This window comes from Dermacentor variabilis, chromosome 2 (genome assembly GCF_050947875.1).
Source record: "Dermacentor variabilis isolate Ectoservices chromosome 2, ASM5094787v1, whole genome shotgun sequence".
Taxonomy (NCBI): domain Eukaryota; kingdom Metazoa; phylum Arthropoda; class Arachnida; order Ixodida; family Ixodidae; genus Dermacentor; species Dermacentor variabilis.
Genome location: NC_134569.1, coordinates 60,434,843 through 60,452,272, shown reverse-complemented (window position 1 = coordinate 60,452,272; position 17,430 = coordinate 60,434,843). Strand labels below are relative to the sequence as shown.

General features: G+C 43.1%; 1 protein-coding gene across 2 annotated transcripts in view; it reads left to right on the top strand.

Annotated features, from left to right (window-relative positions):
- Elp1 (elongator complex protein 1) overlaps positions 1-17,430 on the top strand; it is a 230,558-nt gene that overhangs the window by 188,807 nt on the left and 24,321 nt on the right. For both annotated transcript variants that reach the window (XM_075680709.1, XM_075680708.1), the window contains exons 7-15: positions 4,429-4,519; positions 5,261-5,384; positions 5,453-5,549; positions 6,322-6,552; positions 9,214-9,390; positions 9,964-10,075; positions 12,492-12,653; positions 15,642-15,748; positions 16,959-17,053. In XM_075680709.1, the coding sequence (XP_075536824.1) occupies positions 4,429-4,519; positions 5,261-5,384; positions 5,453-5,549; positions 6,322-6,552; positions 9,214-9,390; positions 9,964-10,075; positions 12,492-12,653; positions 15,642-15,748; positions 16,959-17,053 (1,196 nt within the window). The remainder of the gene's footprint in view (positions 1-4,428; positions 4,520-5,260; positions 5,385-5,452; positions 5,550-6,321; positions 6,553-9,213; positions 9,391-9,963; positions 10,076-12,491; positions 12,654-15,641; positions 15,749-16,958; positions 17,054-17,430) is intronic.

Sequence of the window (17,430 nt, the reverse complement as noted above, 5' to 3'; positions counted from 1 at the left end):
AACAAGGGCTTGCAAAATAAGGAAAAGCATCACACCTACGAAGCATCTCTGCGAGCACTATCTTTTGTAGTTTTTAAGGTGAAAGCCTTAGACGGCTCATGGGACGAAAAATCCGATGTCCGGCATTATGGCACCAAAATTCTTAGGGAGTCGAACTTGCAACCTTTGGTGGCAATCGAACCCACTACCTGTGGATTTATTTAAGTCAGAGGCAAAGTTAATTAATATAGAGTTAATTAAGGCACTCGTAACTACAACCTTTGGTGGGAGGTCGACCTCACTTGGAGATATGGGCAAACTGGCCATATCTCCAAGTTGGATTCCAATTGACATCATGAAGGTTGAGAGTCGGACCCCCTACCCTTGGTGTTAATTAAGGCAAAGTGAATTAAGGCACAGTTAATTAAGGTAGAGTTAATTAAAGCACTTGTACCCATGACCTTTAGTGGGCGAGAACAAGTAATAGGAAGTAACAACACATTATATTGAGAATGTCAAGTAATCTAATGAGCAAGCAGGCTTTCGCCTTCATCCTCTTCATCGTATGCTAAAATTAATCTGAACTTTCCTTTCTTTGTTAAAAAAGTGCAAAGAATTAAGTAAAGAAGGAATCACCAAACCCATCTTTATTTGTTGCTTTTGCTAATGGGTGGTTTATTTTTTAATCTAATAATATTGCCTGACAAGGGGATTTGTAGAATTGAGTTTGTCGCATGGTTTGTGAGCAGCTCTGTTTGCCATTAAATGTTCATTTGAGTGGCTTTGTTTGTTTAAATAGAATGTTTGTTTCCAAAAGGAGACCATGGCTTTTGTTAATACATTGTAAACATTACAAAAAAAATTCCAAATTTCGGGCTGCCAAACAACAAAACCCCCAATTTTTCCTCGATTTTCTTGCCGGACAACAAGAACCTCGATTCTTCCCAGCTTTCCTCTTTAAAGATAACACCTGATTTTTACCCCCTGAATTAAAAAAAAAAGCAATATATATAAAACCCCGAAACAAGGACCGTACATATATATAACTAACACAATTTTTTGTACAGTCAAACTTGGCTATATCGAACTTGCAAAAAAATGCCTATCAGTTCAATATAGGGCATAATTCGATATAAACATGCTAAAGAATTGGATGTCATAAAAGCGCATAACATTTATAAAATCACTTTACTGATGAAACTAGCTTAGCTTTGCATAAAATACCGTATTTACCCGCGTATAACCCGCCCCTGCGTATAACCCGCACCCCTAACTTTGAACTCGGCGGAAAAAAAAAAAAAAAAAAAACTCGCGTATAACCCGCACGTTTACCTGAAAAAAAAAAAAAAATGAGCGCTAGAAAGATGCAACTCACACTCGGTGATCATTTCGTTTTCAGAACATTTATTCAAACGACCGCCACCACGTCACTGGTTATCCGATTCTTAATCGACGCCGCTCTCACTACTGCCATCCGAGGCTTCATCGCCACTCTCAAAGACGTAGTCGTCCTCGGAACCATCCAGACTATTACTGATCGCACATTTTTTAAAGCTTTTGCGCACCAAATCGGCCGGTATCGCTTTCCACGCATCCACGATCCACTGGCACAGCAATGGAATATCAGGCCTTCGCACGCGTCCCGTCGGTGTGAGGGCGTACATGCCGTCGGCCATCCACTGGGCATACAGCCGCTTCACGTGTGCCTTGAACGGCTTGTTCAGGCACACGTCGAGTGGCTGTAGCATGGACGTCATGCCGCCAGGTATTATTACGAGGTCGGTGCTGGTCTCGGCAAGGCGAGCCTTCACCGCATCAGTGCAGTGGCCTCTGAAGGAATCTAGTACGAGCATCGACCGGCGTGCCAGCAAGGCACCTGGTCTTCGCTCCCAGATTACTCGAAGCCAGTCACCGACTAGGCCACTGTTCATCCACGAATTTTCTTCCGCACGCACAACGATTCCTGGGGGCAGTGGAATGCTAGGTAGCGTCTTGCGTTTGAAAATCACATACGGGCGCAGTTTCGTGCCGTCAGCCAAAGCGCATAGCATGACTGTGCAGCGCAGCTTGGCATTTCCGCCGGTCAGCACGCTGACTGATTTGGAGCCCTTTTTTTCCATGGTCGTGTCCATCGGCATCTCAAAGTACACAGGTGTTTGATCAGCATTTCCCACCTGAGACAGCAAATAGCTGTGCTCCTTCCGAAGTGCGATCACATATCGTTGAAAGTTCAACAACTTTTCCTCGTAGGCTTCAGGAAGCCGCTGGCACATGGTTGTTCGCCGCCGCATAGAAAATCCATGTCTTCGCATGAAGCGCTGAAGCCATCCACGGCTTGCACGAAACTCACGTGGAATGTTCAATTCCCGGGCCAACTTCAGGGCTTCCATTTGCGCCATCTCAGTCGAAACAGCGTGGCCACGACTTCTCTGCTCCTCAATGAACTTCGCAAGCTGCGTCTCGAGGTGGGGGTACGCGCCAGTCTTCGGACCCCGAAACGCTCGCCTGTTCCGGTTCGTTGCTTCGAGACTCTCTTTTTTCTTCCTCCAGTCGCGAATGCACGACTCGTCGACGTCATGCTGTCTTGCAGCAGCTCTGTTGCCGATTTCTTCGGCAGCGGCTATAATCTTTAGCTTCTCTTTCGCTGTGAAACACTGCCGTCGAGTCGCACTCATGATGCCAAAACAAAGCAGGCAAACAGTGCAAACTGGGGTAAGTACACTAAACAGCGCCTAACGCGAGGCTCAACAATGCTGGCCTTTCGTTGGCCCTTCATCGGCTTGACAAGCGTCGATGACGATGGGGATGGCGGACTACACGGGGAGGCCGCCGCACATTGCGGTGAAGCCGACCCCCCCCCCTCCCAAGGAAAAAATTCGCAGATAACCCGCACCCCCCACTTTTTAAACGCGTTTTTTCACATTTTGGTGCGGGTTATACGCGAATAAATACGGTAGTTCTGTATTTTCTTCTGCTTGGGCAATTTTGCTACCTGCCACATTGTCTAAAGAGGCGGAGCAGCTAAGGCCGCAACCTTCCGCATTCGCGCAGAAGCACCGGACTAGTGCGAGTGCACCAATCACCTCAGAGGATTTGGGCAAAGGACCATCGTTGCTTTCCCCATTGTGCCCACTTTCACTTGGGCTCGGTACGATGTTGGCAATGTAGTCTTCGTCTTTGGGCGGCTCTCCCGTGGTCGCGACACCGTCATCTGCACTCACAAACTCGTTGACTGTTGATTCGTCAACGGCTTCCGGAAATACTGACAGCTCGTTCCCAACTTCGGCGACACTGGCAATGACTTCATTGCACTCATCAGTATTCAGAGTCATTAACGGGCACACGGAAGTCATTCTGAAGCAATTGTACCACTTGTACGGCTGTGTACAACCACTTGTACACAGCCGTGTGTACGCGTCGGGTGCCACGGGCACCAAGTCGCGAGTTTGTGTGCTTTAGCCCTAATCTCCCCCTTATTCTTCAAGATCGTGCTGAGAGTGCTCCTCAGAATCTTGCACGCTGTGGGGACATTCGACATCTCACCGCGGTCGACCCGATTTATGATTTCAAGCTTCACGGCGAAAGGCAAATTCTGCCACTTCATCATGGCAACACTGTGGGAGAAGGCCTACAAGGCAAAACACGATGAACCAAAAAAGTAGCGAGGCAACTCACACTTGCGCCATCTTGCACGACAAGGGCGCAGGAGCCTCTCATTAGCTGTCCGAACAAGCGCTGTGGGCAAGCCAAGATAATTTTTTGTAGGGGGGTGTCGACGGCTCGCCCCACGCTGCGCGGTCACAGTAAAGAGAGTGGTTGGTTGGAGCTGCGCCACTGGGGGGAAAGCCAACTTCTGGAGGCACTTTTGCGCCGCTTGTCGTTCGATATATAGGGAGCCACTGCTATTTTTGTTTGATGTAAGCATAATTTTTGTTATATATGCTTATTTTAACTATACCGTGTTCTGAAAATTTTCTATATACAGAATAATTCAATGTAAACGGGTTTGATATAGTCGGGTTCGACTGTATTGTTGTATGACTCACCTGCTTTAACTTTGTTTTAAGTCCTGTGTAAAACATACCAAACGTGTGCCTTCTCTTTTTTTCTTCTTTTCTTTTACCTGGTTTTGTGGTCGCTTTTCACAAGAATATTGTATGTTTGCTCCAAGATGGGAAAATGAGTACCAGGCATGTGGTAATAACTTTGCAAATAACATCTAAATAACATTGTGGAGGGTGCTGGTTTGGCATCCAGGGTGGCAAGTTTTCTTTTTTCCTTTGTTTTTTGTCCACCTTCATTTCCCTTTAGCTTATCATTTCTGCAATTCAATTAAAACAACAAATAATTTCCTCTATAATTTTCTTGGCTTCATTATCTGTTGCCTTCCTACAGTTGTGACTAACAAAAATCAGCTCCTTCAGCTACCCTTCTTCTCATTCCTTGCAGGAAATCGTAAGCTGAGGTTATGGAGCCGAGATGGCATTTTGCAGTACACAGGCGAGGATTTGAGTGGCCTAGAACAAGCCCTTGGTTGGAAGTGAGTGCCTGAAGCATTGTGATGGATACCTTTTCTCCTCATTCTTGGCTCGCAATTGATATTCAGTGTTTCTTTCCTTAAATTTTCTTTGCTTCTGTTTTCTCAATGCTAGAGGAACAAATAAGGGAAATCAGTGGTGGTTTCTGTACAGCACGTGCGTTCAATTTTGTTGTCCTAAAGTAAACATGTAGACGGGCAACGAGACATAGATTTGATAAATATTCTCAATATTTTCTATACAGAAGACAAATACTATTAGAATTTTTTAAAGATATAGTAGGCTCTACATTAAAAAATTGTTGAACTAACCCCATTAAACAAATGTGTGTATGTTAACAACTTTGGCTTGTGTGTATTACTTACCATAAAAAGATATTTCTGTTAAAAGGAACAGTGGTTAAATAAGGTATGTCTCAAGTTGAAGCCAATGTTTTTACAAGAGAACTTGTCTTCATCAGGGTTAAGACTTGTTGAAGCGTTGGCTTCAGTCTGAGCCATTCCTTGTTCGATCGCTGTTATCACTCAGCTTCCATTTTTCTGTGTACGTCTGTCTTGTTTGAATTTTAGGTAAGTGAGGCATTCGTCTCATGGATCCTAGCATTGGCTTGGCCACAGCATATGCGATGGTTTCCCTCTATTGGTAGTAAGTTGTTCTAGATGACCGTGTAGATCTTGTTAATTGTCAAAGCAACAGCTGTTACACGTTCCACTAGTTTCTCTACCGTTTCATTCTTTCCTTAGGCCATCAGGCAGTGTGATAGCCTCAAGCCAGCGACTACCAAACAAGCACATGATTGTCTTCTTTGAAAAGAATGGTTTAAATCATGGAGGCTTCCAGCTGCCCTTTGCCTCTAATGAATTTAAGGTATAGTATTTTTCTTTTTTTTTTCGTTCTGGTTTATTGACTGCAGCCTGCACTTTGTTCTTTTTAAGGTGAAGGAAGTAATCTGGAGTCCAGACTCTACCATTCTGGCTGTGGTTGGGTCAATGTTTTCACCTGATGAATCATCATTGGCTCCCAAAGAACTGGGTAATTGCACTTTGTAGTGTTCCACGAAAAAAAGAATGCGGGAACAGTTTTTGTCGATTTGCTTATATATATAATTTTATCTAATTATTCTCTAAACATGCAAATGTAGCAAATGTAAAATCTTATAAATTTGATGTTACCTAAACCTGTTTACTTCTGTGTGCATATTTTATTGTAATATAGCATTCGATAAGCATTTGGAATTGAACTTTCTGAATGCAAATTTTTATGTAATGTGGGAATATTCACTAGTCAGCAGTAGCCAGTATTTAGCAAGCTGTACGTAAGGCTTTACATCAACTTATGTGCCAAAAAAGTATGAATGTAAAATTATTAATGCAGAAAGCTGGGCTAGTTGGTGTTGATGCATTGGCTGTGACATAGTTACTAGTGCTAGCAAGACTAATGGGGAAAATAAAGGTGGGACAGGACAGAGCACTGTCCTGTCCCATCCTTTTTTTTCCGTTAGTCTTGCTAGCGCTAGTAACTATGTCACAGCAAAATTATTTTACATAGATAACAGGGGTTACAATTACTTAAAGTGCCACCCATAATTCTTCTGAAATGCTGTCAGGCTTACCGTACAGTGGTGACAGACTCATTATTTTATTAACCATATTGCTGAGCACAGTTGCAACCAGCAGCATTGAAATTGGTTATTTTGCTGATCCTGTATTACCTTACTGATCCTTTACTAGAAAAGTTCTTTTTCTGGATAGACTGCCTCTTTCTGTCCGACATAACGTCTGTCACACTATTGTTTTCTGTCCAGTGCTGTTGTACAGTATGAAGAACTACCATTGGTACCTGAAGCAGACACTACAATTTGGCACAAGGGAACAGGAAAGGCTTGCCGACCTTCACTGGGATGAAGGCAGCAAACTGACTCTACATGTGCTGTCTGTTGATGGGCAGTACTGGCATTACGATTGGTCTTGTGCTGTGCACAGAAGCCACTGTGAGACAGAGGAGAGCACTGCCAATGTGGCTGTCATCGACGGAGGTAATGAGATGACTGTGCAACCTTCATTCTGCTTAGATGCTTAGTGGTTATGATGTGTTCCGCTGCTAAGCAGAAGGTCGTGGATTCAATTACCAGCCGTGTCAGCCACATACAAATAAGGCAAAATGCAAAGGTATTCATGCATTTAGGCTTAGGTGTACGCCAATGAACCGGCAATGAAGTTAATCTGGAACTCTCCACCGTGGCTTCCCTGGCAAGCTTCTGAGCAGACTCTGGGGGGTTAATGTTCTGGTCTCGTAAACCATCGTTCTCAATGATAGACAGTTTGCTCTTTCTTGCAAACTGGTGTGCTAGCTCTATGATGACACTGACAGTGAGTCATTAGTAGGTATGTGAACAGTTAGTATTGCACTTTATGAAGTAACCATTGTTTCAGTTCAAATGTACTCTGCGTTGCCATGGAGCCAAATATGCTAACAAATGTTTGTGCATAATCCACACCATCATTGTTTAATTAAAATGTCCTTTTTAACGCGATAGCGTTAAGGAGCTCGTGTCGCAGAAAAGCCGGTGTCGTCGGCGTCCGCGGCGTTGGCCGTGAGCGATAAATCACGGCAGGCACTTCATAAATAAAAAGCAACTTCCAAGATGGGCTGGGTGGGAATTGAACCAGGGTCTCCGGAGTGTGAGACAGAGACGTTACCACTGAGCCACGAGTTCGATGCTTCAAAGCGGTACAAAAGCGCCTGTAGTGAACGCGGTGTTGCCTTAGAAACGAGCTGTTTCTAAGGCTCAGGCGTGCGTCGCTTGCTCAGGCGCACATTTCGTTGTCGCGCCGAACGCTGCGTTGCTCGACGCTCACCGCGTCCGATGCAGGGCGCGTAGTCGCTGCGCCGTAGCCCATTGTCTTACACCCCTTGGCGGGTCGACGGGAACGCTGTCGCGTTCCACTCTTGAAGGCGAAGCTTAAGCGTCCTCCAATTTTTCCTCTCAGTACAGCTAACACACACAAAGTACACCCGTGAGCACAATAATATGGACTAGGGATTGCATTCTAAAACTGATTCTCTCCTCTGTCTGTGAATGCAACTTGATATTAAATACTGCAGTCCAAACTTGCCATTACGAATTTTGTAGTGCACTCGTCAGTTTCCGTTTATGAGTGTTAATTACGAAGAAAGTCTGTTTTTTCGGTGACCCAGTGGTCCATATATGTTTGCTCACCGGTGTACATATACCGTATTTACTCGAATCTAACACGCACCTTCTTTCCGATAAGACGGGTCCAAAAATTGCATGCGGATTAGAATCGAGTACGACCCTAAATCTGCGTTACCATATCGCTATCAGCATTTGGAAAATGGCTGCCTCATACGCGCTTCTAGCCTAGCTGCTGTAGCTTCCTCCATGTGCATATCTCCATGTTGTACGTGTAACCAGGTGCTGGTGTAACCAAGTCTACCGCCTGTCTTCCCGTTTTTTGTGTTTATTCAGTCAGCATGGAAGTGCCGACTGCGAAGGCGCGCTGAGTCCACCATGATGCCACATTTAAAAGGAAAGTTATCATGTACGCGAAGACGGACAGAAATCGGGCCACCATCACGGGCGTTTGGAGTTCCCGAAACTTGCCTGCGGGATTGGCGCAAACAGAAGAATATTTACACCCGCAAAGCAACAGGGAAGGGTTTCAGTGGACCGAAGAAGGTCCACTTCTCCGAAATAGAAAAGTCAGCGCAATGCTTTGTTGCACCGTGGATGGGCACAAGCGGCCCCCATATCCTATCTTCAGACGGAAGACGCTTCCAAAAGGAATCATGTTTCCAAGTGGCGTGATTGTGTGCGCAAATGAAAGAGGTTGGATGACCACGGATTTGGTTGCAGACTGGATAGATAACATTTGGCACGAGAGACCCAGCAGCAGTTTGGGTCTGTGTGGGATGCTTGTGCTCGACGCGTTCAGGTGCCACCTTCACCAGTGCATCAAGGACAAGCTGGCTGCATGCCACACTGACCTTGTTGTGATACCCGGTGGCATGAAATCGCAGCTCCAGCCGCTCAATGTTTGTTTGAACAAGCCAGTGAAAGATAGAATTCGGGCGCTCTACACCAAATGGCTTGTCAGTTTCTGCCGCGAATTCACGCCTGCCAATAAAATGAAGCATGCCTTGCTGCAGGACTTTGCTGGATGGGTGAAAGATGCACTGAGCAGAATCCCATCTGCCATTGTCAACAAGGCCTTTTAATAGTGCGGGATTTTGAATGCTATGGACGGCACTGAGGATGAAATGCTTTGGTCTGTTGATAGTGATGAGGAGTTGTCTGATAGTAATGATGAGTGATATCTATTGCCCCACGCAACTCGTACCGGCGCAGTGAAAATCTTGGCGGCAAGGTATGCCGTTTACATTTGTGTTTTTATTCATCGCAACTTTAGTGTATTGGGAGTAAATCTGTTTTTTCCAAATGAGAGAAAATAGTATTTCTGTATGAAAGCACGAGGTGCGTGGTATGGTACTCTTTTTTTGTTTTGGTCATGGAAAACGGGTGCACGTTACAATCAAGGTGTTGATTGATCTTTTTTTTGTCACAGAAAACGCATGCGCGTTACAATCGAGGGCGCGTTAGAATCGAGTAAATATGGTAATCGATAGGAGGTAGCATGTTTTCACTGGTTTTTGCTTTGTTTTGCTGTTCATGCAGATACTGTGTTGGTGACGCTCTTCAAGGTGGCTGTTGTTCCGCCACCGATGTGTAGCTACAGAGTCAAGACGGCTGCATGCGTCAACGAGGTGGCATTTGGAGTTGGGCTGCATGAGAATGATTTCGTCATTGCACTTCAGAACGAAAGCAGCCTTGTGTTCGTGCTCAGCAACTCGGGTGTGGATGCTTATCTTTCCCAATTTCTTTCTAAGTGCATATTATTGTCTGTTCATTTGCTTCAAGCAACCTGTAATGTTTCTTTTAATGAATTGCTGGGAAGGTGCAGTGATCTGCATACTTGGGAAAAAGCTGGCAAAATTTTGTACGCTGATAAATATTGATTTTTTTGGAAGGTGAAACCTACGTGAGCCACTGTTTGTTCCATTGATATTTTTGTGTGTGTGTATGTGTATATCCATGCGCATATACAAACACATTTTTTTAATTTTTTCCTTTCGCAGTTATTAGATGCAAGCACTTGCTTGTCATGTTGCACTGCTGACCACAGAGCTTTTGGGGAGCTGGAAAAGAAATTTCGTTGTAGACAGTGCATCCACCCTTACATGGTTAGGTGCAGAAAATACTTCGCTCTGAGACAAGCACATTTTCACCTTAATTCCCAGATGAGTGGTGATGTAAATAAGAATTTCAGCTTTTTTTGTGCATAGTTGAGTAGAAAGCAATTGTAAGGATCATGCAGAAGGCTTGTACATTCACATATGAGAACCAGTCATGTCCATTTATTTGCAGGAGACTTTTTGAAGACATCCAGCAACCACTGCACACTGCAGCTTGACGGTGCGGGTGGAGAAAATGGCTTCAAGGTTACATCAACTATCCCTGAATGCTATGGGCCTTACAGGTTAGCACATTTAAGCCTGGTTTTCACTTCACAAGTTGCAGTCGTCTTGTGTTGCAAAACAGTAGCCTGTTGTAATTGGAAAGTTTCTGAACACACAGTTAAAAACGAATGCCAAGAAATGCAAGTGAAATGAAGGAAGGAACAGGACCGCTACTACTCATAGCAAACTTACATGGTGCCTTTGCAGCCAAATGGTATCTAGCAAATATGAAGCAACCTAAGCCAAGATGAAATCTTTTTTAAGTCTCCATAAATGCTCAATTTGCTTAAAAATGTAAATGACAGAAATTGCCTGCTGAATTTGGAAAAAATGAAGGCTGGAAAATTTGAAGCCTCTATGATTAGCAGCAGCAATTATCACCAAGATAAAATCTACTTGGGCCAAGAACCCCCTTCTAAAGGTCTCATGTTTCCTCTGACAACTGGACCTATCCCTTGCTGACCGATTTCCTAATGCAGTTAAACCTCGATAAAACGAACTTCAATATAACAAAATTCTCAATATAACGAATTATTTAACTTTTCATAACCTCTTTTCTATAGAACATCATATATTTAGGACCTCAATATAATGAAGTGTGCTTGTATGCGATTCCAATATAATGAAATTTCACTGCCGCCGCAGAGGAATGCTGAGACAAATGAGAACTTCTACAGACGCGGATGGTCAAATGATTGAATTTCAAGCGGCTCCTTGCAAACGCACCTCTCAAGTTGTGCTCTGGCTGCGCGACAAAAGCGAGCAGCCAAGTGGAGCCGCATCATGTTCCGTATAAAGTCCAAGTGTAATAAGATCCTATTGCGTCCCGCGCACTGTGTGTTTTAGGTGCGAGTCAAAGTGTGCTAAGGTGAGACAAGAAAAATGGTGGCTTTACGAATGCCGCTTTGGAGCGAGCTCACGGTAACGCGATCAGGTGCGCACGAGAGGGCAGGGGATAAACTGGCACGTGTCTCGGTGCTTGGCTGTAAGCGCGGCTGAGCGCATACGCAGCCGCGCACCCTGAGTTTTAGAGGTAATCTGCCGCATGTGCAAAGAGTGGGTGTGCCGAGATGGCATGGCACCATGTAATCTGTCTTCCTGCGCATTTAGTATTGGAGGTTGCGAAATCTTGAGCTTCCATGACCCGTTGGAGCAAGGTTCGCTCCCCGCTGCCGACTCTATCAGCCGCGCGGGTGGAGTGCACGTGAAAGCGTGGCTGGCTTCGCTTAATTCGCAATGCCGATGTGAATATATCATCGACGTACATGGCATGAAATTGTATCGTTCGTCATCGACACCCAAATTTATCAAAACGAATTTCCCAATAATTAAAAAAATTCGGCAGCCCCTTTCCCTCTAAGAAACATCAATCGGCGACTGTACTTATTTGCATAAAAGGTCAAATTTCAATACAATGTAATTTCAATATAACGAAGTAAATTACTGATTTTAACGATTCTGTTATATTGAGGTTTAAGTGTAGTTTCATTACTTCATGCAATACTTCATTCAATTTGCTCTCATTTGTGTTGTTTCCCTTTGGCACTGATTTCATTACTAAAAGAGACTACAGGTTATCTGTTCTAGTCATTATATGACCTACCTGGCTCCACACCTTCATCCTTATATCACCTACAGTATCAGTCGGTAACATATACCGTGATCTGTCTATCTCTTAATGTTATGTCTATCATTCAGTGCTCCTTAAGTTTCTTTCAAGTTTCTTTACTAGCCCCGGAGTCATATTGCATCTTGTGTATTTTTAAAATCTTATTTCACTATTGCCTTCTGGCATAAATTGTGTCTGAATGCTGGTTCTGTATAATGTATGCCTGTATTTGTTTTATGGGCCCCAGGTGTCCTCAAGCTGCTTTGTTGTGGCCATTTTGTCTGGGGTCCATTCCCTGATTGACTGGGACAAATAAAGTACTGATATACTCTAAAAGAGAGAGAGAGAAAAAAAAAAAGAAAAGAAATGTTATGTTCCATGGCCAAGAAATTTCTCACTCTATTTTTTGGGCTCAATAGTCTGGTTTATCAAGAAACATCAACAAATTGTTCACTCTGCCAAAATTGCTTTTCGATACTTGTCATTCACACCTGTGCCTTTTGTCACACCATACCACTATATACATTGGTGTTGTTTTCAGACCGTGTTGCACATGATGAAAGCAGTGAAACATCATTTGGTGGCGTCTAGTTTTCTTCTTCGTGCCTGGCTGCTGAATGCCTTCCACATCTGTAAATATTTTTATAATTTCCACTGAGGCATTGACCAGCCACCCCATTACAGATTATAAACAGATGGAGATGGCAAGATGCAATGGCACAACATGGCAGAACATGATCTTAAAAAGGGCTAAAGTGCAATACACATTACGATCATGCTACTGTTACACTGCAGTACTAACAGAATGCTGTTTTGTATCTTCACAGAATAAATTTCGATGCAATTGAAATACCTGAGTGTGCTATGACCTTGCACCATTGGACATGGCCCTCCAAGGATTATTTGCTGTGCGTCTGTACAACTGAGGAATCCCATCAGCTGCTGCGAGTGGACATCAGGCATGAACAAGAAACACATCTTGTTGCAAAGTAAGATGTCAGCCTTTCAAAAATAGCTGCCGCTGAACTTCAGTATACCCAGGTCATAACAAAAGTCCTGTACACTGTCAGTTTTAAGAGTACTGAGTGACTATTGAATAAAGGTTACCTTATTTCCATTGAAAGTAGTCTCTTCCTAAGCTAATGACTGCCCATCAGTATTTGGGAAGGTCTCGGATGCCATACAAGACTCCATCTTTGTTGAACTGTCAGGTCACTCTGGTCACATCCATGGACAGCTCATCCTGGTTTTCGTAATGGATGCCTCTTAACTGATTTTTAACTTTGGAAAGAAGTCAAAGTTTGGTGGACTCAGATCTTGGCTGTATAATGGGTGGCACAAAGTTTCCCAACCATACTTAGTCAGAAATTCCCAGAATGTTGCCGCACTGTGACCGGACGAGTTGCCATGCAGCAAGGTGACCCAAGCTTCTGACAAATTTGAACAATGTTGACGAATTTTGGCACATAGTTTTGTCTGCAGAAATTCTCAATGATGGGCAATATCTAGTTTGGCCAATTGGGATGGGATCTGTTGCCACCCCAGTGAATGCAATGACATCCATTGGGTATCTTATGGACATCCACTGCTAGGACAGGGATATTTTAGGGATGTGTCAAATATGTGTCCAGCGTACGTCCATCACATAATCATTTGGCTATGGTACTTTTCCTGTCCTGTGGACATCCCTCACATGTCCGTGAGGGACATCATGGGGGCATGCTACGTATATTCTATGGACATGTCAGGACCTTTTGTACAATGTTTGCTATAATGTCTACAGTCGAACCCACTTATAACAATACCAGTTTTAACAATATATCGGTTATAACAATGAGAAGCTGCTGCACCGTCAACTTTTGTACGTTTCGCATGGTGAAATAACCTGCTTACTACAATGTCCCAATGCCGCATTATTGCTCATAACAATGAAGTCTGGCTGCTGTGTGTCCGAGCCGAAAGGTAGTGAAATGCGAAATCCTTGAAAAGGAAAAAAGAAAATGAGAAATTCGAGCCGCTGCACAATGGCCCGCTGCTCCAACAGCCGCCGCGCGCTCATTTTTGCAGGCTTCTCCGCGTGCCTTTCTCCCGTCGCCCTCAGTGATCTTGCCTCAGCGTTTCTTCATGATTTCTCAAGCTGACAGGCTGCTGTGGCATCCTCCTCGCATTTCTTAAAAGGCCCTTTATGGGGCCACCAAACCGTTGCCTCGGCGGTGCTTGCATATCGCTTGCCACCCGTGACCCCTCTTTGCAGTTATAGCAGTGCCATTCCTTAACGCGGACAACCGCAGCTTGTTACACGCGATTGGAGTGCCCAGGAAGCAGTTAAACGAGCGAGCACAATCAGCAGCCGGATGGAGGAATGTGGCGGGAAGGGGCACTGGCCTCCCCGCCATTATAGTTTTCTAAGATCAGCTCTGCCATCCCCCTGTTCTGATTTTTTTCATGCAACCCGTTCATAACAATTATTGCTTATAACAATGGAATTTTCATGGCATTTGAATATTTTTATAGGTGGGTTCGACTGTATTATGTTCTCCGCACATGCTGCGTGACAGATGCAATTGGTAGAGTGGCCATGCATCAAGAAAAGATATGTTGTGTGAACACATTATGCGCGCAAGCGCACATGTGGAAGTGCAGTAACCTCCTCATTCTCCTAGGCATGCACAAGTGGCCTATTGAACTAATGGAAGTTTTCTAAGTAAATTGCATCAGAAAACTTACAATATATGACGTACACATGAGCTGCACATTATAGCTTCGGATTGTAATTCGAATTTTGAGAAGGCATAATTCTCTTACTAAGAAGCTCAGACAAGGCTTTTTGGAGGGCAATGTATTCATGCTTAGGCCGAAAAAGTTCCATGTGGAATATCCTTGGGGCATCTGTGGCGGGATGTTCGTAGTGAGGTCTTCAAAAATGTACATCTAGTGGATGTTCTATTTGTCTCTGAAGCAGTGCGCGGACATTGGGTTACGATTTGGACGTCCTAAGGACGAAGTGTTTTCACTGGGACAACACCTTCATAATTGCAGGCAAAGATAATTATCTGCTTAAGTTTTGATTGTTGTCATCAAAACTTTTCCGGGGCATGGGGTAGTGTGATGACTCCATTCTGCGAAATCTGACTTCAATTCCAGTTAGCATTCATGTGCTTGAAGAGGCATCAAAGAAAGCACTTAGGAATATATCACTTAAGAAATAAACAGTTTGCCCAACATTTGTGCTGGCTATACATTTCAGAAATGCTTCACATAACATAGGTAATAATCAAGGATGATTTCTGCCTTAACTGTTTCAGGCTTCTGTATTACCGTTCGTACACAATTACTGTGAAACTTGTTATCATCTCTTTCATTTACTTTATGCACAGTGTGAGTTAATTTTCTATGTTCGAAAACTTGCCAGCCATACTTTCAGGTGAACATCTGCTTGTTCAGTCACTACGGTAAACAGTGAAACGAATAATTCATTGTGTGTTTGTAATTCACAAGACTGAAGCAACCAAGCTGCTGTTTTTTTGTCCGCAACCATGGAGACATATTTATTTTTCTGTAGTGTATATGTAAAACATCTGTTCTAAATTGACAGTCTCTATTATGTGCCGCCATGAATGTGATAAAAATGCTTTGCCTTGGCAGTAGCATTGTTTTGACTTGCCCTATTGGCATACTTGCATATTGCTATCCACCAACAATGTTTTCACACTTTGTACTTTCAACTATAATTTCTTATGGCTGTTGGAAAAGCATGGCGGAAAGCACTACCGTAGTGGTTCTCACTTCTGGCTTTTAAATAAAAAAAAAAACTTATCTGGGAGCATTAGTTTATCATGAAAAAGAGACGTAATAGCTATAAATGAAAGATATCATGCCAACTCTCAATGTACTCTTGTTATTGCCTTGTCAAAATGTTATACTAACAGCACTTATGTCTATATTAAGTGACATGCTTATCCACTATGCTTTTTTAGATCATTGTGCCTATTGAAAGACTCTGTGCTAACCATCTCTACAAATTCAACTGGGACTGTTGTTTGCATTCAGTATCAGGATGGCAGTTGCGCTGCCCCAAACTCAGGTAAGGCGACATATTTGACATTAGTCATCTTTCATGACACCTTCCGGCAGGACTAAGTAAATGTTTTACTCTCTTCAGTAAGCAGTTTTCTATTAATTACTACTTACTAGCTCTTTGAAAACTAGCTGAATTATGGAGCTAATTCTTATGACTAAGTTCTATCACACTCTGTATGAGTTGCAACGCAGGGCCCATGGTACAAGGGGCTCTGAGGCTGCATGATGGCAGTGCCATGTGAAAAATTTAAATGCAAAAGGATAGAAAGTTGGGCAAGTTGGTGCAGTAAAATGATCCTGGATTGTAGCGCAAAGGGACATGGACACCAACTAGAAGCAGACAGGACGAGCGCTAACTCTCAACTAAATTTTTATTGAAACAAAGAACATATGTATATATAGGTGATTGCAAAAAACTGCAGCATAAGAACATGACAGGGTAAAAAAAATTTAAATACCAGTGCTAGTTGGAACAGTGTTTAGTACAAATTTTCGTGTGGCAATGCCACCTTAATGCCCCTTGTCTTAATGCCCATTGCACTATGGGAACCATGTTACAACTAATATTGAGCTTGATAGTATGTATGCATTTTATTTTTTGCTGTAAATGAAGTGCGTGAGCGTGTGTGACCTTTTGTCATGTGCACATGCATACTTGGATTTCCGCTTTCTGTCAAGAAAAGTGGCTGTAGATTTGTCTTTCCTCGCATGCTTTAATAGCCAATTAACTATCCGAAAAGCGATCAGATAACTGACATTTCCAGGCTCACCCTGCAAGCAGGGACTGTTAATGTATGCAACATTTTCATGATAAATATTTTTGTGTTAATTAGCAGAGCCTTACAGAATGTTACAGTGTTTCATAGTACAGGGAAGAAAGGATTACAAGGTTTTAGATGGTGAAAGAGATAGAGTTAAAGCTTTTTTAAACCAGAACTCAACAAAAGACTTACGTTTCTTTCTTTTTTTTTCTTTTTTGCCCTGATACTTCGGTGGCTTTTAGTGTTATTTTTTATGTTAAGGGAGAGCGCTGTGTGCATGCCAAATGCAACAAAGATGCTCCTGATTTCTCTCAGCCATGAGCCATAACAAGGCACTATATCTAAATTTGGGTGTGTGTGCTTTTGTTTATTTACATGCATGCGTATTTCATCACCTTTTGCCTTTTGTACCTAGGCTATCATCATCACTTTTCTTTGACTCTTCTCTGACAGATGGAATAGTGGTTCCATGGCTTTGCGGTGATGGAATTCCACTTAAGCTGCCAAGACCCTGTGCTACTGTTGCTGTTTGTGAAGTTCTGAAACAGGTATGTTCTTGCCAGTCACAAGTCGTCACATCCTTGAGAAATGGCAGATTTATAATGAAAATTCCTTCAAAATGTTATCTGCTGTTGGAAACCTATGATAATTGATCTTTGTCTTTGTTCTGTGCCTCTTTTCTTGTTATAATTTTATTGACTACCATTAGTCAAGTCTTCCCGAAACTGAATTGTACAAAACTAATTCAAATTTTGTCCAAAGACGTGATTTTAATTTAATGTTCAAGCAAACATATACATCCAAAACATAATTTTTATGTGGTGTGATAGACAAGATGACGAGTTTGTCCAAATGCAACAAAAGCATTTGAACCCAAGGCAGTCAAAATTAATCCCCAGCCCCCAACGACGGCGTGCCTCATAAT